Raw genomic sequence first — 26,411 nt, 5'->3', positions numbered from 1 at the left:
TTTAACACATAGCAGTGGCACAAAAAGGTCCCAAGAAGGCAGGAAGGTTAAGACTTGTGTGCAGTACTATACTTCTATTTTTCCATCACCTTTTAGGAGAAGTCATTTGATCAAATTGTCCTGTTTAAGATGATACAGGTTGGGTTTCAAAAGGGAGAGTCATCTGCAGCATACCTCAAACTCTTTTAGATGAGTGCTCATATGCTAATATGAATACTGCATGCCTATGATGGACACAAACCAAACAAGGCAAATGGCTTCCACTGTGGGATGCATCGTTTCCTGATTGGAATAAGCCGAATGACTAGACTAGGGTGCTGACTGCTTCTTCATCAGATCAGGGGCGATATTCATTTTTAGCAGACAAAATAATTTGAATGAAATGTACAATAATTCGTTTTAATGAAAATGCGCCGATATCGTCTCATGGTTTTGGTTTTATAAAAACTACAAATGTTCTTCCACAGAGACATACATAACAATAATATCTTACAGGGCCATCTTTAAAAGAATGGCAACTACATTTTACAATCATTAATACGTTACTTTCAAGGTTTAAATACTTTTAAATAGAATTTTAATAAGACAAAGAAAGCAAACACTGTATGTAAAGCAAGTAACAATTTTGCAACAAAACACAGTCATGTCATAGCAAATCACTGTGGACAAAATGTTAACATTCATGCAAAAGCGTCTTGTGCTGGCAGACCTGACACTTAGCAAATAAGGCATACTAGTCTGATCAGCAGCAACGGAAATGTGTATAAACTGTATAGCATGTTTTTCAGTAAAGCATTAAAGTCCATGCTCAAGTCAGCCAAGAATCCAGAGGCAAAAATTAGAAAAGTTCAAGTAATGCGAAGTAAAGAAACCACAGTCCATTTCAAATAGAAGAAAACATGGTCAATAAGGAGGTCCTTGTATCACAAACGATGGTGCTGTAGTTGTAGTTGAAAAGTATCACACTTAAGAATCATCATCAGTTTTTATGACATGAAAAAGGGTCACATTAAATATTACCTGATGCCCATTATTCCAAGCGTACAGCGCCCTCTCTCTGGCATTGTAGTCGAGCATGGAGATGTGAAAGTACTGGTTGTGGAAAGGAATGTCTATGTATTCATAGGTTGAAGTCTTGGTAGAGTAAGCGTAGTAAACCTTTGCTCCCGACAGGTGAGAATTAGTAATATAAAGTGTCCCGCAGATCATGAAAGATTCACCTGCGTTCCTTTTGGAATATTCGGTGGTCCAAGTCTTTAGGACCTGCAGAGTGTCAGGGTCGATCTGAGAGATGACAACATTTCCAGCATTTTGATTGGTTGCGTACACAACCCACATTCCCAGTTCATCAGCCATGACGTCGATGTCAGAGTATCCCCCCCACGTATATGGGTACATGTTGTAGAAGCCGGCAAATTCCAAAGCTCGCTGGGCCAGCACGCTGCCCGTCTCGAAGTTATACTTGACAATGATGTTGCTCTGGTACTTGTTGTAATAAAGCGATCCATTGTAGACCATGTGATTTGTTCCCTCCCATTTAAAGGGGAGGCTGTAGGTTCGAGAAACCACCCCTGCTACAAAGTCTTCCATTGTCTTGTATTCACGTACAATCTTGCTATTGCTGTAGCTGTCCATATACCAAACCTAACAAGAGATGATGGAGAGGACAGATGGTTAGAATCAGCCATCAGCAATACAAAATCAAATCTGAATCATTCTTGATATTATTAAAAAAACCCACATCGTACATCTTTTTAAAATCACCCCTCCCAAAAATAAATAAATAAATCAAAACCCCATCTATAAATGCAAGCCTCTTCTTAAATTGCTGTGATATTCTGCCCACTTTAACAACAGAGCACATCGCTGATATTAAATGCATCGCACCCTCATGCTCTCATAACTCACCCTGTTGTTTCTGGTTGATGCGAGAGGATCAGTCATCCATGCCCCAAACCGGGTTCCAGATGTCTTTATTGTAACAGGTCCAGTGATTTTCATTAATTTCCCACACGCTGTTAATAAAGAAATGCAGCGATAAGATGTGCTGTGGTGCTTTTTGTCTCTAACTAGATTTCTGAAGCCAATTTCATGCCTGTTCCACCACAGAGTGTGCCCTCCGTGCATACTAAGGTAGCAGTGGAAGCAAGATGCTTAATTTAACTTAAAACAGAATTACACAACTGATGTTTGTAGCTAAAGGAAACTCAACTTATGTCTAGTGCACAGTTCTTTAGAGTATCTGAAGATTAAAAATGTACACATCTCTTTCTCTATGCAGACCTCCTCCACCTGTTATTTTGGTAAGTTATAACAGGCTTGATTTAAGCACAATTAGTAATGGATGGTTGATCTTCAAGTACGGAACAAGTGTCATTAAAATTGCCATCATATTAAGAAATCCATCTTCTGCTTGTTCACTTTGCCCCCCCACTCAAAGCATAAGAAAACAGATCCCTGAAAGTCACCATGTAATTTGAATGTTGCCTACTGCACTAATTAATAGCTTAACTTCCCGGGAGAAACTGTGCTTGTAGATATTAAAGGCACAAAGTGCTTCCTTTTTGGCCCATTAGGAAGAAATTAGGCATGGCACATTACTCTCACTTCCCTCAGTTAGAGATTTTAGAACATTTAATGTTAAAGGCCAAACATTACAGCAGTCCTTAAAAAATGTCTTTCACCAGCATGAATTCTAGATGAAACACACTGACATTCACAAGGTTTTTTATTTCTCACAGTTGTTATATCTCAGAGCAACATTTGTCACTCTGAGATGTAACAAGAAATAAGCAAAGAAAAGTAAAAGTATCTGAAGTTGGACATTCAAAGATTTTGAAGCTTTGGTTATATTAATTATATTATATTAAAGTACTTTGTGAAACTGTGTGCAAGTGTAAAGCCACTGCTCATTTTTTATATATTTTGCTTCCAAAGAGCCAGATGTTTGTGTCATTTTTAAGTGATCTTGAACAATTTAATCCAGATTCTCTTAAAGCCTTCGGGAGGTTTTCTTTGGACATTGGCTGTTTTTCCCCCCCACTCATTTTCAGTCCATTTCCTGCACCTCACTGATTTTCTAGGGTTTCAGGATACAACCCTCAAGTTGCGTCTGGCAGTTCAGCTGATCCATCTACTGTTTGGTGAAGCCTCATCACCAATGGTCTCAGTGGAAGAGTGACTGCCTTTCTTAATGAAGGAAAATGCAGTATGCCACGTTACACAAAAACTGGACTGAAAATCTCACGCAACAGGTGATGGAGTGATGAATCCACATTTTTGGTTCAATATGTTGTCAATATATATGGAGGAGATCAGAAGAGAGGTACAGCTATCTGTAAAACACCGTGGGGGCTCTGTCATTTGGGCTGCATTTCAGTGGTCTTGGGGATTTTTTCAGAACTGATGCAATCATTGATGCAGGCAAGTGATGCTGGATTTTGATCCATCTGGAAAACATCTAAATGGTAAAGGCTTCATTTTTCAACATGACAGTGATTCTAAAACTGCTGTAAAAGCATGTCTGCATAAGAAAACACACAATGTAACTGTGTGTTTTGTATTAATTAACATTATCTTATGTTCTTGTTTATTCTGGTTATGTATTCTGGTAAAATTTTCCTAGTTCTTCGGTTTTGGTTCTGAGCTTCTTCTCTTTAGTCTAGTCTAGTCATCCCTGCCCGTATGTTCCCTCTGTTCCCTGTCAGTATCTTGTCTCTGATTTCTGTCAGTCTGTCAACACGTTCTCACTCCCAAAGCGTAACATTTTACGCTAGGTGACAAATCATCGGTATATTGCGCTTACGGTCACCCAACAGGTCCCTATTTTACGAGTTCGGAAAAATGAGGAAACATGAGAGAAATGAATCTACACATTTACGTTTCTGTTACTTAAATCACTTTGGAAAACACTATCTAACACGATTAATGTGGTGGTTAAGATTAGGGATAAGGTTATGGTTAGGGTTACACGGCTGGAACGTGTTTTACTGCGGGAGTGTCATTCTGTTCGATTTCATCCACAATCCAGCGCGTAGCATAGGAACACAGAAGGTCACCTTTCGCATTTCCATGGAACGCCTTGGAATGTGACAAATCGTTGGTATATTATGCGTCAGGAGTGAGAATGGGCTGTGTTCTTAGTTCTGTCCTGGACATTCTCTGCTTCTGCTTGCATTTTCACCTTTTGGAATAAAGTTCACTCGCATCACAGCCTGTGCTTGCATCTCGGGTCTTTCTCATAAACAGTAACAGTATTAGTTCAAGAAGACTACTTAAAGAAGTTACAATAAAACTTGTCTAAGACAGTTCAGACTGTGATGAAAAATGAAGGTGGTCATACCAAATAGAACTAGTTACTTTTGTTTTCCACATGTTTGAATAAGTTGCTGCACTATTTTCCTGTTGTCCTAGCAACATACACAGAAATGAGCGATGGCTCTAGACTTAAGCACAGCACTGTGCATTTCCCTAGGTGGTTAATTTCTTTAGCAGGATTACTCACAAGTACACCATGATGGCAACTAGGGCTGCCACGATTAGTCGACTAGTCACGATTATGTCGACTATTAAAATCGTCGACGACTAATTTAATAGTCGACGCATCGTTTGAAGCTTTGTAAGATCACAAAGGACGCAGGAATGAGTACCGGTAGTAGGATTTAAGAGTGTAATAACGGACTGAAACAGAAGATGGCAGCACTGCATGTACAAGGATGCCAGCTGCCGTTAAACCCCGAAGAAGAAGAAGCTGTGTCCCAGAATTCATAGCGCAGCCCAGCGCAGTTGTCAACAATGGCGGCAGCTAGTTAGTTTTAACTTTACTCTTATTATTCTTTCTGGGTCACAAAATAAACGTTTAACATATTTTCAGGCTTGAATGTAGCTGTGTAAACCTCAAATATCTGCTCAGTTTATCAAGACACCACATATTTTCAAAAGCACTCCGACGTTTTCGGAGACGTCTGTTACCCACTAGCTCGTTAGCTAGGCGGGGGCAAGGCTAACTAGAGCCGTGAGAACACCGGACTCCCGGCAAATCGTTTTCAAACCCACCGCCGTCTTTCGCTAGTCAGGTTAAACATATATATAAGTCACTTAGATAACTTAAAAATGTTATTGTTTGGCTTTTAGTATTTTATTTGTTCCTGAGTAAATCGGTTTGGCTGAGATTAAAGTTATAGTTTTTGCACAGCTAAAACTGTCAAGCAGACAGCTGATTATCAGAAGTGTGAGACGCTGGAGAATATACTCTGGTGTCCTGTTATATTTTAGAAAGCAAGGAGTTTATTAAACTTCACCGAAACAATCTGCAAATTTCATTAAAAATTAATAAACTACCATCTTGTCTTTATTTTTAGTTAGCACAAACACTTCAAGCTGTAAGCTAATGATAGTTATATAAGACCAGATGCTGCTGGTGCAATAAGCTGTACGCTGTACGTCCAATGGATGATGATCTGATTAGTCGACTAATCGCAAAAATAATCGGTGACTAGTCGACTATCAAAATAATCGTTTGTGGCAGCCCTAATGGCAACACCTATAACATCAATACTCCTATGTGAACTTGTTACAACATACTAATGCCATTGTTTTTACCACACACAGTAGTATTATTTTTAGATGAGCACAGTTTTCTCAGTACACATGTGGCTTCTTATTTTAGTTTATTGTGATAACAAGAAGAATTCAAACTTTTTGTACTATCAGCAAAATGCAGTGCACACTACTCACTCAGCTTGCCCATACAGCTGCGGAGCCGACTGTCTAGTCGCAGGACTCGCTGATAAAGATCATCGTAGTCATACGCCCCAAGTTCCTCCTGTATGCCTGTCAACACCGCAGACAGGTTTCTGATCTCATCCTTGAACTGAGAGATGAGTGCAGCATCCATCTTATACTGCTCCAACACAGGGATCAACGGCTTCAGCTCGTCCATCTTGTCCTTAAGCTCCTACAGAAATGACAGCAGCAGAGATGAGAAACAAAGGGGAAGAGGTGGGAGATCGCGGATAGGTGCAAAAGTTAGGAAGAAACGAAATTACTGTATGTCAGGAAATGTCCATGGTAGAGTTTTATTGTACTGTAGTAGAACAGTCAGCCTTACATGAAAGAATAAAGTAATGCTAGCACTGACATCTAGTACTATTAAACACAAGGAAATGGACCAATTTCCTATTTGCAATGATACAATGACATTGGAATTTGTTGGTGGTCAACCAACAGCTCAATTTCTGATTTTCCAGCTGCTTGTTGCGAATCTTTCAGTTCATTTGGTGTCAGACAATTTGCCACACCAGAAATAATCCTACTCCCCTACCAGCTGTCCAGTACAATCCACACGGGGCAGTGACAGCAGCGAAAAGAAATCTAAGATTTGAACCCTTTCTGAATGATTTCTGAAGGGTTTGTGGTAAATATGCTATACATTTTTATTATTATGGTGAAAATTCAAGGGAATCTGTAGGGTAGTTATTAGCCAACTGCACTAAATTAAGCCTCGGACAACAGTGGCTTTCTATTCACAGTGTCAATTAACTCAATTAGTAAACCCTTTCATGACTTAGTATTTCTTGGTTTTCTCTTCTTTGAAATATATTAAGTTAAAAGAACTGTTAGATTGAACTTATGTAAAGACTTGCATGAGAAAAGATACTGAGCCTGTTTACACTTTAACAGATTCATGGTACAGAAAGGCATAAAAACAACTAATTCACATAAATGAAAACAAAACACAAAGATCCACTGAACATTAACCAGGTAAAAATAAAACACCTGGAAATTTCTGGCTATGATGGATTTCCTGTCATCCTCAATCTGTCTGAACTTGGTTCTCAGACCCTTCATCTGGTTTTCCATCTTCATGACATACTGGAAATCCCTCTGAGTGCGCAGGTTCAGCACCTCAATGGACTGAGACATGTTCTGCACCTAGAATAAAAGAAGCCACGTTAAAACTGGAACGGGGGTTCCAATGCACAAACTGAGACGCTAGCTACAGTCCATGATATGGTTGTAAAGTAAATATATGACGTCTTCTGTTCTTTCCTTCTTTCCAGCCAGCGCAGCTAACTGAAAGGCACTTTGATGGGTTTCCCTGGTGAGCCTGTGTGTGCCTGAAATTTGTAATGGGCTATTGTTGAAAAGAGAAAAAAAAATCCTGGAAAGGCCTAGCAGCACCCCACTTCAGTTAAATTTCACAATAAAATACCTTGTATCGGGAGATGAAAGGAAAATAAAGCTTATAGAGACTTGTTACGTCTTTATTCCTATCCTTTATAAAACAACGTGTGTGTGCAGGTGTGTGGTAAAATCGTGTGTTTACCTTCTCTAGTAGCTGGCGGAGCTGTCTGCTCTTGGCGTCTCTAGAGCACAGGCTTTGTTCTGGTGCCACCACTGTGCAGATGCAGCGCCCATCAGCATCCTGGGCTGAGCTGTACACCTGCCAGCCCTCCTTTGGACCGATAGTCTGTAAGACCCAACAAATATATGTAGAGTCTAAGGATGGATAATATATTACATATACTCTAGTATATATATGGAATATGTATAGACTAAGGTCTGACATCCTTCACTTGTTGTAACTACCTATGTCCCATGCAGTATATGATACATGACTACATGACTTGCCCGAAGTGACGCTCAGCTTGATTTTTACGAACATTTATAGAAATGTAAGTTTGTAATCAAGTGCAGGTAGTTGTAGAATGAAAGGGAATGAGAGAAAGCCTAAAAATATTAAATATTACTTTATAATTTTACAAGAGGTAGTTTAAGAGGCATGTGTCCATTGCTTCATCAACTAAAGCTGCTAAATCAGTCTTTTGCACTTTCTGTGATTTTATGGACCAATATCAGTAATCAGATTTGTGACTTTTATTTTTTGGGGATGTGCAGTTTGTCTGGCCAGTCTGAGCAGGTGTCGCACACCTAAAGCTTGTGTTGGCTACGCTGGTGTGTAGTATAGTAATCCACTCTGAATTTAATAACACCTGAAAATCAAAAAGAAATGCTGTTTAGCTTTGGAATTAATCTTGATACTGGGTTTGGTCACTATTGGTAGCAGTAAGCTAGTAAATAAAACTGCTAAACATTAGTAACTTACATTTAGAGCACACATAGCAACTCTGTTTTTTTGGAAAGGTCAAGAAAGGCCTCTATTCTGCAAGGTTCCTATACACACAGTACAGTATTCAGAGTATTGCTCCTGCGCCTGTGCACACGTCAACATCAATGTGTGGAGAAACTTAAGCCCTTACTAGCCTGCTGTCATGCTTGCCATGATTGGATAAGGCAATTCAAGGATGTCAATTAACCTGTGTTGAGTGCAATACTTTTCACCACATCTGTCAGAATAGCTTCTAACACATCGATTTGTCAGCAATCCCTTCGGTCTTTTCTTGTTTAATCTCTGCGTGGATACATTTTTTGACACTATTCCCCAACTTTTAAGTAAGTTTTTACTGAACTGTTATGTTATCATGTTTAAACTATGGGAATATCTCAGTATAATGCATAATATATGACCAGAATCAAATACTCTTAATAAAGTAACACAACAGATCTAAAAGTCATCTATGAAACTCTGACAGCTTTGAACTGTGTGTAACTTACGTAGCTTCAAGTACCTTTTTTCAATTATTCATAGGACTCGGGGCCATGCACTCTCTAGCTATAGAGATTTAGCTGACTCTCCAGTAAAGCAAACAGACAGAGGAGCCAGAAGATGCATTTGTAATGATATAAATATTTATGTGCTTGTAAACCTTCTCATTCACTGTAATCTGACATCTGAAGAAAAAAAAATGGGAAGAGGAGGGATATGAATAGACAGAAGAGTTGAAGAGGTGGTTATGTAGGTAAACAACATCTGAAAAAGGGAAAGAAAACAGAACATTGCTGACAAAGAAGTACTTTGTACAGTAAGCACAAAATGCTGAGATGAGGAATAAACAGGTAGGCATTCAAAATGTACTGAGGAAAAATGAAAGAAAATTGCAAAAAGTTGCAAAAGCAAAAACATTAAAAAACTAGGGCAGTGCAGTCCATCTCACTGATGCTTAACTATTGATTGCTAAATATTGATTTATTAAAGCTGCCTACTAATGCAAGACAAATCTTTTACAGTAACGTCCAACACGATGTACATATCTAAACCTGGCGAGCTACTGCCGTATCATTAAAATGTTGGGTTTTTTTTGCCTGTCCCGTTTGGTTCTTTTGCCATCAGAATTATTGTCTAAAGGCAAAGAAAGATGCCCAACGGATTTACTTTATTTACTTTACCAAATTGACCATCCCAGCCTGGGATGGTCTATTTGATTCTATTTGATTTGTTTATTTTATTTATTTTTTATTTTCACTTGCTAGATACGGGACAGACTTGAATGAGGAAAAGAAAGGGGAGAAAGGAAGAGGGGGAAAAACTGCGGAGAAGAGGGACGGGGATAAAGGGCAAAAAACAAAAACCAACAGAATAAGCTGAGAAAAAAATACATATATCAATCACCTGGATCACCTGTTGAGAAAGAAAAAAGAAAACAAGCAGAAGAAAACGAGAGCAATACAATAAACAACATCATGATGATTTATGGGAATATAACAGTAAATACTAAATAATAAACATTATTGTGCAGCACGTAAGATCGACAGTGCACAGTGTGCTTTGAGGAAGGAGCCCAAAAGGGTGTATGTGTGTGTGAGTCCCCCGTGTGTACACCTGTGGACGCCCATCCCCGGACACCAAGAACCACCAACGCACTGATGTCTGAGGGCGTCTGCCACCGGCAGGGGAAGTGGTGGTGGGGGGAGATAGGCCTCCATACCTTGGAGGGCCTGAGATGTCCCCAGAGAGGTGGCGTCTGATACCCAACCTGACATATAGACACAGACATACAGGCACACACAGATACAAACATCCATTCCCACCCTCATGCTCTCATATGCACTTACTCCACACTCAACCAACGTGGAGACAGACATAAAGAGACGCTGTACACACGATCACACTCCCCAAGCGTACTCTACAAACCGGGTCTAGGTACCCTTGCCCCTGGAGGGGGGAACTGCACCCAGACCCAGGTGGTGTTACCCTTTTCCCTGCAGTGGGGAGAGGCAGACCGCCCCGACTCCGCAGCAGCAGGGAGGCCCCACACTCCAGATCCCAGTTGGATGGCCAACTCCTCCTCCCAGCCCCCCCGCTCCAGCAGGCCGCAGAGAATGGGAGTGTGTGAAGACTCCAAACCTCCCTCCACCCGCTCATTGTAGTGTTGATGCATGTGTGTTCTAAGGTGCATTTAAAACCCAGGAGCGCATGGAGCTACCTGCCAGAGAGCAGCAGGTAAGCGCATAGCCCCTCCTGATAGGCCTCAACGTCTACGTGTATTTAAAATTGAGAGGTGGGCAACGACACCAGGGGTGCCGTATCATTAATAAGGGACGATGTTTTTAGCTTGTTCAGCACAGTGACATTGTGTTTTACTTGTGCTGCCGTGTAGCCGATGAGGCAAACACTAATTTTCCGATATATTCTTCCTCCAAAACACTAAATACAAGAAGATCTTGCTCCAAGGCTACATGGGGTTTCACAGCTCTGCACACCAAAGCTCAGTCATTTATCATCCTTACAAAACAGCATCCAGCAGCCGAAAGCTCTGCCCGCTCATCCAGCGAGGTATCGCTCTCCTTGCAGGAATCATAGACATGAGCGCAGAATTGCATGAGTGGTCACATGCAGTATTTAACACGCACACAAGACACAGTATGAGAACAACTGTTTCCTGCAGTTGTTCTCATACTTGATCTCCCTATGTGTCTTTGCCAAGGTTTGACTCATGGATTTTTGAAAGGATGATTTACAGCAGTCATCAATATTTCTGGAGTTAGGTTGCCAACAGACACTATTTTGTGCCAGCTTTCAATATGTTTACAGTCGAAACCAGCAAGCAAGCCCAGAGTTTGTTATTTCCCCATGATTTATAACAAACCGGAGTAAAAACCTATGACACATGCTAACATAGGCACAGACGATTTTGTGAAAGCACTCAATTTTTAACAAACCTGTTATAAACATTTATTTTTCTATGTGACTAAGATTGAGGATTTTCAATAATATCTGAGCTTTTAAATAATATGTTTCAATATGAAACTGTCTCTATAGCCTCCTACTCTCTGAGTGACCTCACAAATCCAAAGAAAGTCCTTAATAAATAGCAAATCTCGGTTCATGTCATTTGAAAGAAAGCCCCTTTTGACATTTTATTGTGTCTACTGACAGATTTAGACTGTTTACTACAGCTTCCTGCTTCCTGGGAGATTTGGAAGTTTCTGCACTAAAACACAACATGTAGAAGAGTGTTTCAATGCAGAAAACACATCATGACATAATAACACAGTGAAATGAAAGAACAAACCTTTACTGGACCCATTTAACAACTATGTACCTGTCTCCAAGTCAGATCAGCAATCATCAAAACTCGTAATATTTTAACTTTTATTACAAATGTGTTCATTCAACATAGATGTAAACAATGTTTGCTGGTCTTGATTTACTGACTCAAAGATTACACAACACCTAAGTAATGAATGAATTGTTTTCGTTGCTTTTATTGCCGCCCACAAAATCAGTCTCACTTCTGGTCCTCTTTATTGTTGGACTTGTGTCAGGCTGCCTGAATGAACAGTGAATTTGCCCCTAAACCTTTTATGTCTTAGTGAATTCCAGAGTGACATTTACAGTACTGGATCCGTCATCAGGCCAACAAGCAATAAGCCGATGACAGGAAAAGAATGGAGGCACCCCTCACATAATATGACATGCAATACTGATGTCATTTCACCAGCTTCATGTTGATTGTTTTGTCTGTTGTTTTTATGGTTTATTGACTAGTTTACTGTAACTGCTTGTTTATCACTTATATTGCTACCAATATTTATTTTTGCCCAGCGGTCCTGAACAGCTGCATCTTCTGCTGAAACAAAGCTTGCTGCTCATGCAAGGGGCTGTGAAATTACAATGGTTTGATAATTTCAGCACAAAACATCTCACAATCTCATGGAAGAATGGTGGGATTTCTTAAAATGTAATGTAGATTATGAATCTTAGTTATTACGTTAATGATCCCCTGCCCTTTTCTTACTGTGGGACTGACATTTGTGAGTTTGAGAAAAACAAGGCTTTCAGTAAAGGCTGAACATATGCTGGTCAACAACCTTCTAATATGATTCTTTATATTTATAGTAATTGGTTAATGTATACACAGAAAAAGCAGGTCAGTGTCATCTGCCTAAAATACCTCAGTACAATACACTGTGCTTTACAAAAGCTCAACGCGACCACCAAATTGCAAACAGTAATGATATAAACTAATCATGGTTAATACATCTCAATTTACTTGTCGCTGCTGAGTGAACCAATGTGTGTCCATTATATACAGAACAGTGAGTGAGTAAACAAGGAGATGATTCAACACAAACCTCCAGTCACATCTCACATTAGTGCATACAGTTTGTTCTACACCTCATGGGGAATTCACGAGAAATCACAAAGAGAAAAAAAGTAATTGCCTGTTTGTTGCCTTGCACCACCAGAATCAAGTTTGTATGTTGAAATGCGTAATTGTATTGTCCTTTCATGGTCCAAGGGCTTTGCTGTTGGATTCTTGGTTAATACACTGTATTCGAGTTTTGGGTTTCTGTTTGGTTCTCAGTTGTGGATTTAGTGTTTCAAATAGTTTTAGAATTTTGATTCTTGCTTTAGTTTGTCATTCTAATGATGATTTTTGACTTTAGTGATTCTGAGTCTTAGTTCTTGTGAAATTATTGAGTTCTGATGTTTGTTTGGCTTCTTGTTGTCATTCGAGCCTTGTGAGATCTCCCTATTTGTGTTTCCTCGGCCTCGTTTGTCTGTTTGTGTCTTCTGTGCGACACTGTCTGTTATCACTCTTAGGTTAGCCTCTGGTGTCAGTTATCTTTTGTTTATTTCCTGCTTGATTACTTTATGATTACGAAGGTTACGTTAGACTGGTTTTACGTGCTTCTCTTCTGTTTTGTCTTTATAACGAGTTCCCCATTCATTTTTAGCATTTGTGACTTTTTGCTTGAGTACTAGTTTAATGCTCCCTGTTTTCCTTTAATATTTAGTATTCTCTTGCATTTTGCTTTTGGATACCCTTTAAGGTTAAATGATTCCAAATAATTATGACATATCTTCAATGGTCTTTATAGATTCCCTTTAAAAAGAAACAGATCCCTGGGGCTTATTCTTTTCCTGGCCACTAAAGTAATAAGCTAGCCAAATACACTGGTTCTCATATAGTATTGTGCGTTTCTATCCTACAAAAAGCACTCAATACAACATACTTCATTGCCCCCCATTTATGCAAGCAGTTTTTTCAATGCCCAAGTACTTGCTTCCTAACATTCATACCCTGATACACATAACAGAGAGCAGTAGAAGTTCAGTATTGTGCAAGGATCTAGGATGCAGACTGGAGCAGCCAGGGATTGAACTATCAACCTGTCAAATAGTGAAAGAGCTGCTCTACCTCCTGAGCTGCAGCCATGGAGAGGAACTGATGCATTGGACTTCACCAGCAAGGCTACTCTGGGAGAGTTTCGCCAAAAGATTAGCGGGGTCAGCATCCAGAGGTAGACTGTCAGAGGTAGACTCACCTTAGCACTGGCTTTAACCAGTTTCTGCATGGCCTGCCAAGGAAGAACACCCCTTGGAATCAGAAATTCCCTTTAAATAGAGAGCCGGTCCACACTTTTCCCTAACCCTCTAACCTTAACCCCTGTATATGGGTAACTGACAGATCCACACACCTCCCTGTTGGACTTTATTGATTGCATTCCCCATATCCTCTTCTCAATTTAGCCTTCAGTGTAGATAGTCCTGTCTTACTTGAAGTATTTTCTGCATTGTCTGTGAATGTTTCTGTCTTGCTCCCTTTGTGCTGTAAATATATCAAGTCATGGATGAACAAGTGCCATATGGGAAACTGGGACTGTTGTGGTTGGACCAATAAACTTAAAGAGATCAAATAATTTTGAGCAAAACTGATTCCATCTTAACAGAGTTCATCTTGAGTTTAGTTGGTATAACCATGAATAGTGTAATCATACATTCTGCCAGCTTCACACCTAACTGAACCTCCACCTTGGCTACTACTCATTTGCCTTTAACTGTTTCTTCATTAACCTTTTTAATTCAAAAGATTTGGGAGACTTAGCTAGAGTCATTAGATTTCAATCACTTCCATTAATGATTGCATTTCTGTCCTGATCTGGTCTCTGCCCTCTTGCACTTTTCTTTTGCATTTAAAAAATTTTTCCCCTTGTTTGTGAGTTGTGATCAGTTTATCCGGATAAATTTGCACGTTGAATTCTGGACTTTTTTTTTCTTTGCAAGCATTTCTATAAAGTCACAGCAGGTATAACTTGATAGAGGATACTGTAGCTCTTTTTCAAGTGCACCCTTGTGTGCAAAACTAGCTGGGCTCTAGCAGCGGAATGATTTTGTTCAGTGCTGAGTAGATCTGTATTAGCCGCTGCCAAGATTCACAGCAAGTCTATATACCATAGCTGACTGTCTGCACTAAATGAACCCCCCTTCCCCCTGCTGTGTATCGCTTTGGTCTCTTGATATAATTTCTTTAGCCATTTTCATGATGGCTTATTCTATTTGCTACGCTCTAGCAGTATGAGTCTGTGAGCAACCCCTCAGAGGAATAAACCAGGTGAGATGCTGGGGCTGAAAAAATTAAAAGCTTGTCATTGACAGCAGCAGAAATCAATGCGTTATAAATACAGATTAATAGCAAGGTAACTGACTCCCTCAACAGTATCAGTCAGAGCTGCAGAAAAGCCACAAATAGTCTAATTCTGATAAGCTGTCATCACTTGTTTGTCACAGTACTGTAAAATATGGAGTTATGACTATATGAGGTTCATTCTCAGATGGTAATGTCTGAAGTGGCACTTCCATCTCCACAGTGTGAAGTCTTGACAGAAGAAGGTGACAGACTGGAAATCCCTTCACTGTCACACACCTTAACTTTACTAGTTGTCACTATAGCTCGTCTTTGTCCATTATGTTGTCGAACATTTGAATTCCACGAAGTTACGGCAAACATACATGTTTGAAAAGTTTCCCATATTCTTTGCATTTCCTGTCTTTAAACTCAGATTAAAGCTGGCATTGTGTGACATTAAAAGACCCGTAAATATGTATAGAAACAAATCTAGCTGCCAGTGATACCGGCAAAGCTAAATCTCATATCACAATAAGGCTGCCGTTCTGCCTGCGACAAGACAGAGACCTAAACAGATGCTATCTCTCCAGTCATCTATCAGCCTGTCCAAACAAAAAGCCACCAGGGTATTGGAGGCAAGTGGAGTGGAATGCGCATGTCGGTGCTGTAACTGATGATCATACGGCTTAAATGACTTAACATTTTAACTCTAATGGCACGGGAAGATGAACTTGCATGTGCAGTCTGTAAGCAGTCTAATGCAGACATCCAAAACAGCGCTGACAAATGGTGACGCCCCAAAACACAGGAGAAAGAGCAGCAATAATCCTAAAACCAAAAAAGGGTTTCGGAAAGATAGTGACAAAGAGATGCCGCATACTGTGGAGTAAAAAAGGGAGGAAAAGAAGACGCAGCAAAAAGCAAAAGCCATCTTTTCTCTCAGATGTGACTATAGTGAAAGGCAGCGAGATTATTTTTTCTAGAGGCGTGCTACCTTCTTGCCTTTTCTGACCCCAGTGAAGAGACGATTGAATAGATAATTTTGCAGGCGCTCTGCACATTTTGCCCTAGACAGTCTCTGAATGAACCACAGCATTATCTTGTTCACACGCCTGTGCTTCTTCTCCGGGGGGGTACTTCGATGAGTCTTCTTACTGAATATGATGACATGTCAGTCATAGGCACCACGGAGGATGATAATGAAACGGTCATCAAACATTATCAGTGAAGTAAGGCCAGTGGACAGCTTCAGGCCACTGTGAATGGCACATGCATACACAAGCAGAATACTAAGGAGATCTCCCATGTAAATTTATTTTGGGATACGCTGAGAAAAGCATGCGGATGCTGGGTGCCAAGACTAGAATCTTTGTTCTTTCGGTCTTTGTCAGGAGTGTCCACATTCAGCTGATTCATAAGAGCTAAAGCTATGGAGCCTTTTTGAAATGCCACTCACATCCAGTCTCAGGACCCAACGAGGATTATTTTAAAGTTAATGTGTAGTAAATCTTGTAAAGCAGTCTGCCACAAAAAGAATCTCCATTTAATTGATGTTCAAATCAAATCTGTGTCATTAGCAATTACATGTCTTGGCAGCTTCTAAGGGTAAAAATGAGAGCATGCTCATTAGTATTACATAAGAAGGTTGAATCTTTGAAAAAGGACACTGCTGCCATATTAATGTCACAGAATCTGTAGATGGTCACATTTTACGAATTCTTGCTCTTTAGTACCCTTTGAATTCTCGCCTCCTAATTATGCTCTACGGTGGTGGTGGTGTCAGTAGGATGGGTAGGATGCTGAAGCTACAACACAGATTCTTCTAGTACAAATTTAGACCTGGGTGCTGTGCAGCCCCTAGACCACATCTGGTCTTCTGATTCTCCATAACCAGTCGGTGTGTAGTCAGGAAAATTAGGATTAAAATGTAAATAAGTATACATCAAGCAGTTTGTCCCATTTCAGTCAACAAACACTCTTTTAAAAACTCCCCATCAGAGAATGCCTATACTGTTATTTGCAGTTTTGTGGAAAATCCCAATCACAATATGGTTATGTTGCTTTTATTTTGAAGGTGAGAGCTCGCCATACTGTGCTTTAGAAATTTATATGATTTCAAATCATTTTGAAATATATTTAAAACGTACAAAAAAGTGAATTCACTGAACTACGTTTTCATACCAACATTTGAGCAGCCACACTGGATTCCTGTAAAAAGTCAGAAATTAATCAAGCTTAATATTCAACCACTAACCCAAATGGTTCTGATCAGGAATGCAAGCAAATAACTGTAATTTTGCATATTTATCAAAACAATAACATGCTTTACTATTTTTTTCTGCTTTTTTTGTAAAACACACCACCAAACAAAAATGTCACAAAAAGCATACTGATAAACCACGTGCACCAGGCATAGCGGAATTGGCTCGGTTTGTCCCCAGTGTACCTTTTTTGCTTTCTGCTGACCACTACTCAAGCTCGGGCCTTCATCTGGGTCGGAATTTTCTTCCAGGTCATCCAGGTCATATTGACTAATTTTTCTTCTCAAATATTTATCTATTGCTATAATGTATTTTCTCACTCACAGGATGACAATTATGTAATATCGTCTTCTTCTTCTTCTTCTTCTTCTGTTTTAGTGGCAGTTGGCATCCCCTTGAATTAGAGCAGGTAGTTGTACTGCCCTCTAGTGGTAGAGAATGTAATTGTTCTCCCGCTACCCACACTGGTCGCTTAGAGTACTAACCGCTGGAACCAGACAATCTTCATCGGCACACCTGATCATTTCTTATGGCACACCTATGTGATAGTGGTTGAGAAACACTGGCCTAAGTACTCACTCAAAGAAGCAAGAGGTAACGCTGTGTGATTGTGTGTTTAAGGATTTTACAATCTGGATCTCCATTACAAGACTAAAGACAGAGAAGCAGAATAAGTTGACCAATAATGTAGAGCAAAAATAGAGATCTGAATCTTTGCTAGCAAAACTGTAAAAGCAGCAAGCACTATTTTTTTTTTTTTACCAAGCTTTGCACTGCAGGGATGTAGCGGTCAATTTATCAAAGAGTATTTGGTGGACTCTGATGTGCTAATAGAAAAAAAAGAAGAATTTCTAATGTATTTGCCTCTCCAGGCAAAGCGTAACAAGGTGGTCCAAGGAGCTTTAGCTGAAAATGTTGTCTTTTTCTTCTCGTCTCTGGATGAAAGCTGTGATGTAGTGTCCATTACACAACCCAGTTACTCATCTTCGTACATAGGAGAATAAAACATTTGATTTTAGGAAGAGCTAGCAGCAGTGTGATCAGTGAAAGAGAATAGGACAGGGAGTAATTTGTTCAACTGCATGCATGGACAGGCTTGGGCTGAAATGGGACAAACTAGTAGGTTTTACAACTGCTGGGTGTCTGAATCTGACTGGAAAATGTAGGACTTTTGAAGCAGATACAATAGAAGATAAAAGGACTGAAGTGAACCCTGAAATTGGTATTGTTTAATTCTATTATACACCAGGATGTGTCGTGCATGTCGCTGATGTTAACAAATTAACTTAATCAGGGCAAGAGAATCACAAATACTTTGTTGCACTACGAGATTGAACATGGTGACATAGGCCACCACATATCTGTCAGGTAGCTCAGGATGGGCAAAGTACTAAAAAGAGCATAGGACCTCAGTTTTGTGAGAAAGAAATTATGGATTTCCAGAGCTCTCAGATGCAGAATGGAAGGCAGATATTGTTCAGACAATGAACTTTTCAGTCCCAAAAAAGACTGTATTTTACTCAGTAACAAAGGAAAGGGAACTGAAAAACAGCAGATGAAGTAATTAAACTACAAGAACTATAGCAATAGCACACTGGATAAAGTTAAAAGTCTTCAAAATTTTGAACATTTTGCTTAGTTCATATTTTTATTTGCTTATTGTAACATCTACTCTCACCAGTAACTGTTTATAAAGAGATAAAATTAACATTGAGCAGAACTGAGTTCAGCTTATTGATGCAGCCCATCATAACACTCCCAGTTTCTCATGTGACCCCTTGGGAAGAGAAATGTCCGCCTCTGGTCCAAATCCTGATGTAAAAGCAAGAGAGCACGAAGTCTAAAAACTGCCTTTTACCCACAAAAACCATCATATTAGTATGTTCAGTGCATTTCAGGCGGTTCTTTGAAGTTGTGTTGCAATTTATTTGCTCTAACTACTTTCCTTAAACTGAACTCCAACATTTCTACTTCAGTTAATGAGTTCCTTAAAATGTCTCTTAACAACTTTTTGGGAATATGCTTATACTAGTTGGCTCCAATAAAGCAGCATATATAGATATGGACAGTACTGCCAGTGTATAGCAGTATGTAGCTTGGTAAATACTTTTTAAACTCTTTAAGGTTGTCTGAGGCCACTGCCATTGAAGGAATTGGTGAGATTCTCTCTTATGAAAGCTGGGTGTGTGTGCTGACGAGTGGAAGAAGAAAGAAATGATTTTGAAGAAAAAAAGCAATACCTGATGGTTAAACTTCAGACTTTGGACTTGTACTGATCTATTTTGTACACAATTAATTCAAATGACTCTTTGCTTAACCTTAACCCTAAACAATCTTTGTCCTATTATAGCGTAACCTGTTAAACTCTGTATTTTGTTGCATGTTAAAAATGAGTACACTGAACTGTACTAAGATCAGTCACTGATATTGAAGAGTTTCTGGAATTATATTATAAGAGCAAGCATGTAACACTGATTGTGTGCCTGTCTGCTGTAATGCGCTCTACAACATCTGTTATCAGTTACATGCACAACATTGGTTGCAGACTATAACAAACATGCTGAATCAGGCTTGGAATTTAACTTCATCTGGTAAAATACAGAGAGACGGTCTCCGATAAAATCATTCTCACCTCCACTGAAGCCACCAAAGCTGTTGGCAAGGTTATCTACAAGCTGAATGTTAACTGACTGATATGAATTCCCATGTATCTTTTCCCAAAGGGTCTGTCATCAACCACACTATCTGGAAAAGCCCGCTAAGTACAGCAACATTAAGAATGCTGCTGAGGCTGCTGCTGAGGAACCCATGAAAGGAATCCTCTGATACACAGAAGACAAGGTGGCACCTAGAGGCTTCAACGGTGACCCTCACTTCTCCATCTTTGATGCTGGAGCTGGAACTGCACTCAAACCACCACAGCAACTACAGAAACCTGCTGTGTGACCCATTCGTGCATAAGGAGTCATCATTCTGGATTCTAGATGTTACAGCATCTGCACCAAGAGCAAACTCGTATACCTGATGAATGGGGAAATACCTTTTAAACGATTGTTATCTTTTCTGTTCAGTACTAAAGAATGTACAGATTCATTGTTGTAATGTTACTGATCTTGCAGCTCTTTTGCACTTTGAACAAAAGGCTGTAAGGTAGTTTACATCTCTACCTAAAAAGCAAAAGGTCCCCAGTTGGATTCCAACATTAGCACCCGTTCAAGTTCAAGTTCCAAAAATATAAAGACCAATTTCACGGCACATTTATTCCTCCTGCTCCAGTGCCTATGTACTGGGCAAAACGCTTGTGAACAAGTGTATTAAATAAACACTGACAGTAAAGCACATGAGTGGCTTTATAATGATGCACATTTGAGGTCCATGAAAGTTTCAGCTGTGTTGTAGCAGGCAACAGTCATATGAAAACATATTAAGCCAAATAAAGCCCTGACTCAAAAGCTAGTAGAACCCTGTTAAACGTAACAGCAAAAACTAAAAGTGATTGTTGTGACTGTTTTTTTTTTTTTACAGCATTGCTTGAGTGCTTGAGTCTGGCTTCCTCCCACAGTCCAAAGACATGCAATTAGTGGGGTTAGGTTAATTGATCAACCTAAATTGCCCATAGGTGTGAAAGTGGAAGTGAATGTGAGAGCGAATGGTTGTCTGTCTCTGTGTGTTGGCCCTGCGACAGACTGGCGACCTGTCCAGGGTGTACCCCGCCTCTCGCCCTATGACAGCTGGGATAGGCTCCAGCATCCTCTGCGATCCTGAAAAGGATAAGCGGAAGCGAATGGATGGATGCTTGAGTTCATTGAGGTTTAAGGGCTTTTGTTTGCACATAGCTCTCTCGAGGTCCCACCATAGCATTTCAGTTTGGTTGAGGTTTGGACTTTGACTGGGTCATTGCAACACTTTGATTCTTCTCTTTTTCAGCCATGCTGTTGGATTTTTGCTGCTGTGCTTGGGATCACTGTCTTCCTCCAAGACCCACTCTAGATCACGCCTTAACTGTCACAGATGGCCTCACAGTTGGCTGTAGCATTGGTATTCTGGTATACAGAGGAGTTCAAGGCTTAGTCACCGACTGCAATATGCCCAGATTCTCATCAAATCATTACCCCTCCACCACGGTGCTTGACAGCTGGTATGAGGTGGTGCACATTAAAACATCTCCACTTTGCTCTTTTCTGCCCAAGGATGTTGTTCCAAATGTCTTTTGAAATATCTTGTGGTTTGTTCAGAGGCAACCTTTCAAACCTGCTCTTTCAAAAATGTTCTTTTTGGAGACATGCCTATCTCTACTAAGAACAATCCTATTATTGGCCCATTTTAGAAACACATCTGGTAAACACCGCTTAGAAAGAAATTCATGCATTCTGATGCATGTTTACTTTGACTCTAATGACTATTTAAATTATTGACATCAGTCTAAAAACTCAACTCTGCTCCAGTTTGTCAGCATCTAAGTAAGACATCAGGAATTATTGTCTTTATCTGGCTCTAAATACCTCTGAAAGTATAAGATCCATTTTTCCAGGCTAAAAAGGTCTTCCAGTCCTCTCATGTTAAGCCTTTCAGCTCTTATCCAGTAATATGCAGCTGATATACAGACCGCTTGGGCTGTAATTATAGTAATCAAAAGGGGAACAGTGAGAGGGCTGTAACTATGCCCCTGGTAGTTTCAACATCATGTTTCAACTCCTGTAATTATGCTTAGACTTATTATTAACTAAGCTGCAGTCACTCAGATGAGAGGGGAAAAAAACTACAAGTAAAATAAAACGAGGAAATGTCACTTCAAGAGTTATAATCATCACCTATATAAAAAAAGATGGAAACTTTAAGCGATTGATAATTGCCCACATAACTGCAATCTCTTGGTAAGTATCTGTTTTTGAGTGAATATGATGGCCAGTCGCCAGAAAAGGGAGAAGCAAAGGTGCAAAAGTAAAAACTTCTTCAGGGCTTGTTTGTGGGTGTCTATAGTTGTCTGTATTTAGACACCGTGCTGCTAAACAAAAGGATGAATTCAACCGCTACAAACACAAGGTCAACTGAATTCTTCCGTCAGCCTGCCACATACTTCTCAACAGACAGGTACAAAACTATTTATTTTTTTTTAAAAACTGACAGAAAAGTCATTACAACCTCTCAGTGACTCAAAGGGTCTAACATCTCTTAGTCCAAAAAGTGCCTCATATTTATCCTGCTGTTTGCACAAACTGTCCCCATCCATCATCGGTGACTTGCTTTCTTTATTTCCAGTCCAAGAGCCCTGACAACCTCCTTCCTGCTTCCATCATGAAACAAGCAGCATCAGACTAATGACTTTGCGTGCCGACTTGTGGCTAACAGTTTGGTTGGTTTATGTTGACACATAGTTAGAAGATGTCATTTTTAATTTAGCTCCTGGTGGAAATAGTCATGTGAAGTGTAAAACCTCCATTGTTTAACCACTGTGTGGATATGAGTAGGTGTGTGCCTATGGCACCTCTCATCTTTTGATATGGCATCTGTGCTCAACAAATTTCCCGGAGTGTATCATCCATATAAATGCTAATCCAAGCTGAAAAACTGATTTCAAACAAGCAAGAGACAACATCAGTTCCTGACAGATAGCCTCCTTCAGCCCCGCAAAACAATAGCTACATAAATGCCTTTCTGTGTTTAAGATGATTAATGATCAGTGTTGGATCAGTCACAGTATGCTCTCCCATGCACCCATGATCATTTTTCATTTCATATTATTCATATGTGATCAAAACCTGATTAAGTGACCTGAAACATTTCAGCCAAAACTGAGGCTGAAAACAGCATCTCTGTAAACTGACAAACCTGGCATTTATATTAATAAAAGGGACTATTTGGACTCTGTGTGTGTGTGTGTGTGTGTGTGTGTGTGTGTGTGTGTGTGTGTGTGTGTGTGTGTGTGTGTGTGTGTGTGTGTGTGCGTTCCTGCAGGTTGTGTACTCCTGCCTGCCACCTACTCACAATGGCTACCAGAGAGGGCAAGTGCCTACACAAAGCTCCATCCCACTGGTGTTGTAACAAAATCCCCAGAAAAATTCACATTATTCACACCAGTTATGTTTTGTGCAGTCGTGCACATCATTTGTCATTTATATCCAAAGAAGAATTAATTATTCTAAGGAAACTGACAGGGATTTGCTGTTTTTGTCTCACCAAGAAAAAACTTTCCACAGGAAACAGCATTGCCCCTTTTGTCGCAAAAGACATGTCAGTCATTGATTACTTTAAGCCTCGCCATGAAAAAAAAAGCCTATCGTGTTAAGCACTCGCTAAAACATGTTAACACGTAACACCTTACATAAAAGCACTGTGTGATTATTTATAGACAAAATTGCTGCTATTAGCTTGGACTATGAGGAAAGATATGGGTGTTGAATTTGAAGTGGGCAGTTTAATTTTTGGTATCAGGACTGATGTCAGACTCTTCAGGTCAATTACGTCTCTCGTTCTTCTTCAATCGATACGTCCTCTGGGTGCAGACTATCACGTGTAATCATAAAACACAAATCCCAGTCATCATTTTGATCATAATGAGAGTAACACTGTGCCGTTAGCAGCCACTGTGTAATTACCCGGCTGGCACAGACCATAAGGGAAAACTACACTATGCAAATATTTCATTTTCTCACAAAAGCTCTTTAGGGATCCATTGTCTACACTGCAGAGGTAATATCTGCCAAACCAGATTGTGCCACAAAGGAAAATTCATACCATTAGCCTTAGTTCTAGCCTCTTTGTCCAAGGTCTGGTTTGTAAAAGGTTATTTTCAAGTTGCCCAACTGAACATTTGAGGGGTAATGAAGGCAGAATGAACAAATAAACTTAAATGCCAAGAAGTAACAGCTGCCACCACTTACTACACTGAAGAAAGCATTATGTATAAGGTCTGAAAGCATGTGAGTGACAGCTTAATAATTTCCAGCTTAGTGTAATACCATAAAAGGTTTCCCTTTCCAGATCATTTTTAAACACTGAAGCTGAAAGGCCTTTGGGGCCATGCAAGCAATTTGCATGCAGCTCTTGATCAAGCACAATATCTCCTCAATGGCAACGGTGTATTCATCGATTTAATCACAAAGAGATAAAAGATAGAGAGCGAACTGAATGATAGTCAGAGGAAACCACAACTGCCTTTGCAGAAAAAACGTCTAAAATATAGAGAGAATACCAACGAGCAGATTTACAGAGTTCACTAGTGATGAAATAATGAAAACATATGCAGTATATAGCAGGGATGAGCTAATCAACTGATTAACTTATAAAGTATACAGATAAAAGTTAGAGATGAAGAACAGAGGAATCATGAAATCATGTGAAGGAGAAAAATGAGGCAGTATTTTGAGGACGTATATGCAGGAGACACTGTCATCTTGATGACATAAAGAATGAACTCATTAAAAAAACTGCCACCTATTCATTTTCTGTCTGTGCGCTAATTGATTAATCACCTAATTGTTCCAAGACTAGTAAAGGATCAAGGAACTCACCCCTATGAATAAAGCATAGAGTGTTCTTATTGCGCTTTTGGAAACTGCATACAAATGTTGGATGAAGTCGATTTTCTGGTTTTCCAGTTGGGAAGAACCACAGTTTCAGCACCACAGAGTGGACAGCTCCACAGAAAACCTTGAGCTCGATAAACTGAGCTTCAGACTTGAATTTTTGAGCAAAAAAACTACACTTGAAATTCTACTTTCCTCCAATTTTCTGAAGGTTAAACGCAAAGACAAACCAACAAATCCTGACAGAAACAGCGTCACTGACAAAAGAGCGAGACGCTCCTTTGTGGAAGATTTTGCTGCTGAAGTATTCACCATATAGGGCACGGATGGTGGCTTAGGGCTGAAGCTTCACATCTATTAGACAGGAAACAGCCCATAGCTTACGGTGAAATGCTGTGCACCTTCTCTCACAACTGCATTACAACCTGTTCAGCTTTCAAACGAAATGACATCCACAAGTGGCCAAGATGGGTGACGAACCAAAATGTATTATTCACAAAAGAATGATTTCCTTTTATTTTCATAAAGAAATTGAACAAATTAACTAAGTGGCCGTTTTTTTGGCTTATTGGGAAAACAGACCCAGGTGAATTTAAAAAAAGAAAGAAAAGAACGCACGGTGTATTTGGTAATAAGCCATACGCATTTTCTACTAACTAGCACTGCATTTAGAAAAAATGTGGGACGGCTTCAGTTTACATTTTAGAGAATGGCTCCAGGCATTATATTTATTCAAAGTTTTCATGGAAATAAGGGCAGCTATGCGCACCAAACCCAAACCGACGTGCTGTACTTCCTGCACATTCGTGAACCTCATTAAATCCCGTTAAAGCACTGCGACTTTAGAGCGAAGTTGGGCATACCATCGTAGAACAAACTGTGGCATCTATCAGTGCGAGCGTTACTGTGGAGAAACTACAGGTTGTGCATCCTCACCCCTTAGCAGGCTAGTGCGCGGAAAACGACATCCTCGCTCTGTAACGGAACAAGTGTCAAAAAATCAAACTCACCATAGAGGGATACAATCCGAAGATGGTGAGGGAAAGGACCGGGTACAGGACGCTCAACAGGACCCGCATGCTGACGGGCTCCGGCCAGCCACTTTTCTCCAAGATACAGTCCTTTATCATGGAGCTCCTGTCCTTTTGTTCACCTCACGCGTTTTTCTTTCTTTTTTTTATTGCTGTGGAACCGCAGAGAGAGCGCTCCGACCGCGGCACTGCAACCACGCGTTCAGCGACATCACACACAGCGCTCCGACTGAGGGCAGTGCCGAGGAAAAAAAAAAGTTTTGAGACAGGGGGAAATATTCAAATATTTCAGTTCCAGCAAGCTGCAGGGGAGGCGCTCCAACCATGTGACTGCACTTCTATCTATCTGCCTGTGCTGAATGCCTTGTGAAAAGCGACCAGATTTTTCATTTACACAACCTTCACGCAGATAATGTCTTAAATGGCTAATGAGGCCATTGTGGGACAGGAGGTTTCAGGTGTGAGATCATTATCCGAATGCTGAAGAGATAATGGTTTATCAGTTTAGTAATGATGGGGGAATGATTGTTCAGTAGGAAATATATATGGAAATGCAGTTGTGGTGCACAGCGCACTTGTTGAAAGGAAAAACGCGAAATTAAATAAAAATAAAAAGCTGAGGAAAGCAGTGCAGATGCACGACTGAACTGATGAGACAGAGAGAGAAGCTTTAACAGTAAATGGAGAAATCTGTCCATGTTGAATATCTAAATATTTCAGATACAGTGCACTGAATCTGTACACATGTGGTTCAGCTAGAGATCTGTGGATATAGTGGATGGAGGATTATGAGTGAAAAAGAAAGTTTTTACTGGACTCCGTGAAGTCCTGTGAGAA

General features: G+C 40.0%; 1 protein-coding gene across 1 annotated transcript; it reads right to left on the bottom strand.

Annotated features, from left to right (window-relative positions):
- olfm3a (olfactomedin 3a) lies at positions 1–25,807 on the bottom strand. Its single transcript, XM_026180760.1, has 6 exons — positions 25,554–25,807; positions 7,328–7,471; positions 6,778–6,933; positions 5,737–5,956; positions 1,909–2,015; positions 1–1,644 (listed from the first exon to the last, which is right to left on the bottom strand). Exons 1-6 carry the CDS (start codon positions 25,671–25,673, stop codon positions 967–969), a joined length of 1,425 nt encoding a protein of 474 aa, XP_026036545.1. The 5' UTR covers positions 25,674–25,807; the 3' UTR covers positions 1–966.
- Positions 25,808–26,411: the final 604 nt, after the last annotated feature.

Source organism: Astatotilapia calliptera, chromosome 9 (genome assembly GCF_900246225.1).
Source record: "Astatotilapia calliptera chromosome 9, fAstCal1.2, whole genome shotgun sequence".
Taxonomy (NCBI): domain Eukaryota; kingdom Metazoa; phylum Chordata; class Actinopteri; order Cichliformes; family Cichlidae; genus Astatotilapia; species Astatotilapia calliptera.
Note: the sequence above shows the minus strand (reverse complement) of the source record. Positions and strands in the feature narration are given on the sequence as shown.

Excerpts from the sequence above, each read along its gene's own strand:
- olfm3a (XM_026180760.1), bottom strand. The coding sequence starts at position 25,673 with ATGATAAAGGACTGTATCTTGGAGAAAAGTGGCTGGCCGGAGCCCGTC. Across the intron at positions 7,472-25,553 it reads TCGGATTGTATCCCTCTATG|ACTATCGGTCCAAAGGAGGG; the intron begins GTGAGTTTGATT and ends TGGGTCTTACAG. Across the intron at positions 5,957-6,777 it reads TCATAGCCAGAAATTTCCAG|GAGCTTAAGGACAAGATGGA; the intron begins GTGTTTTATTTT and ends TCATTTCTGTAG.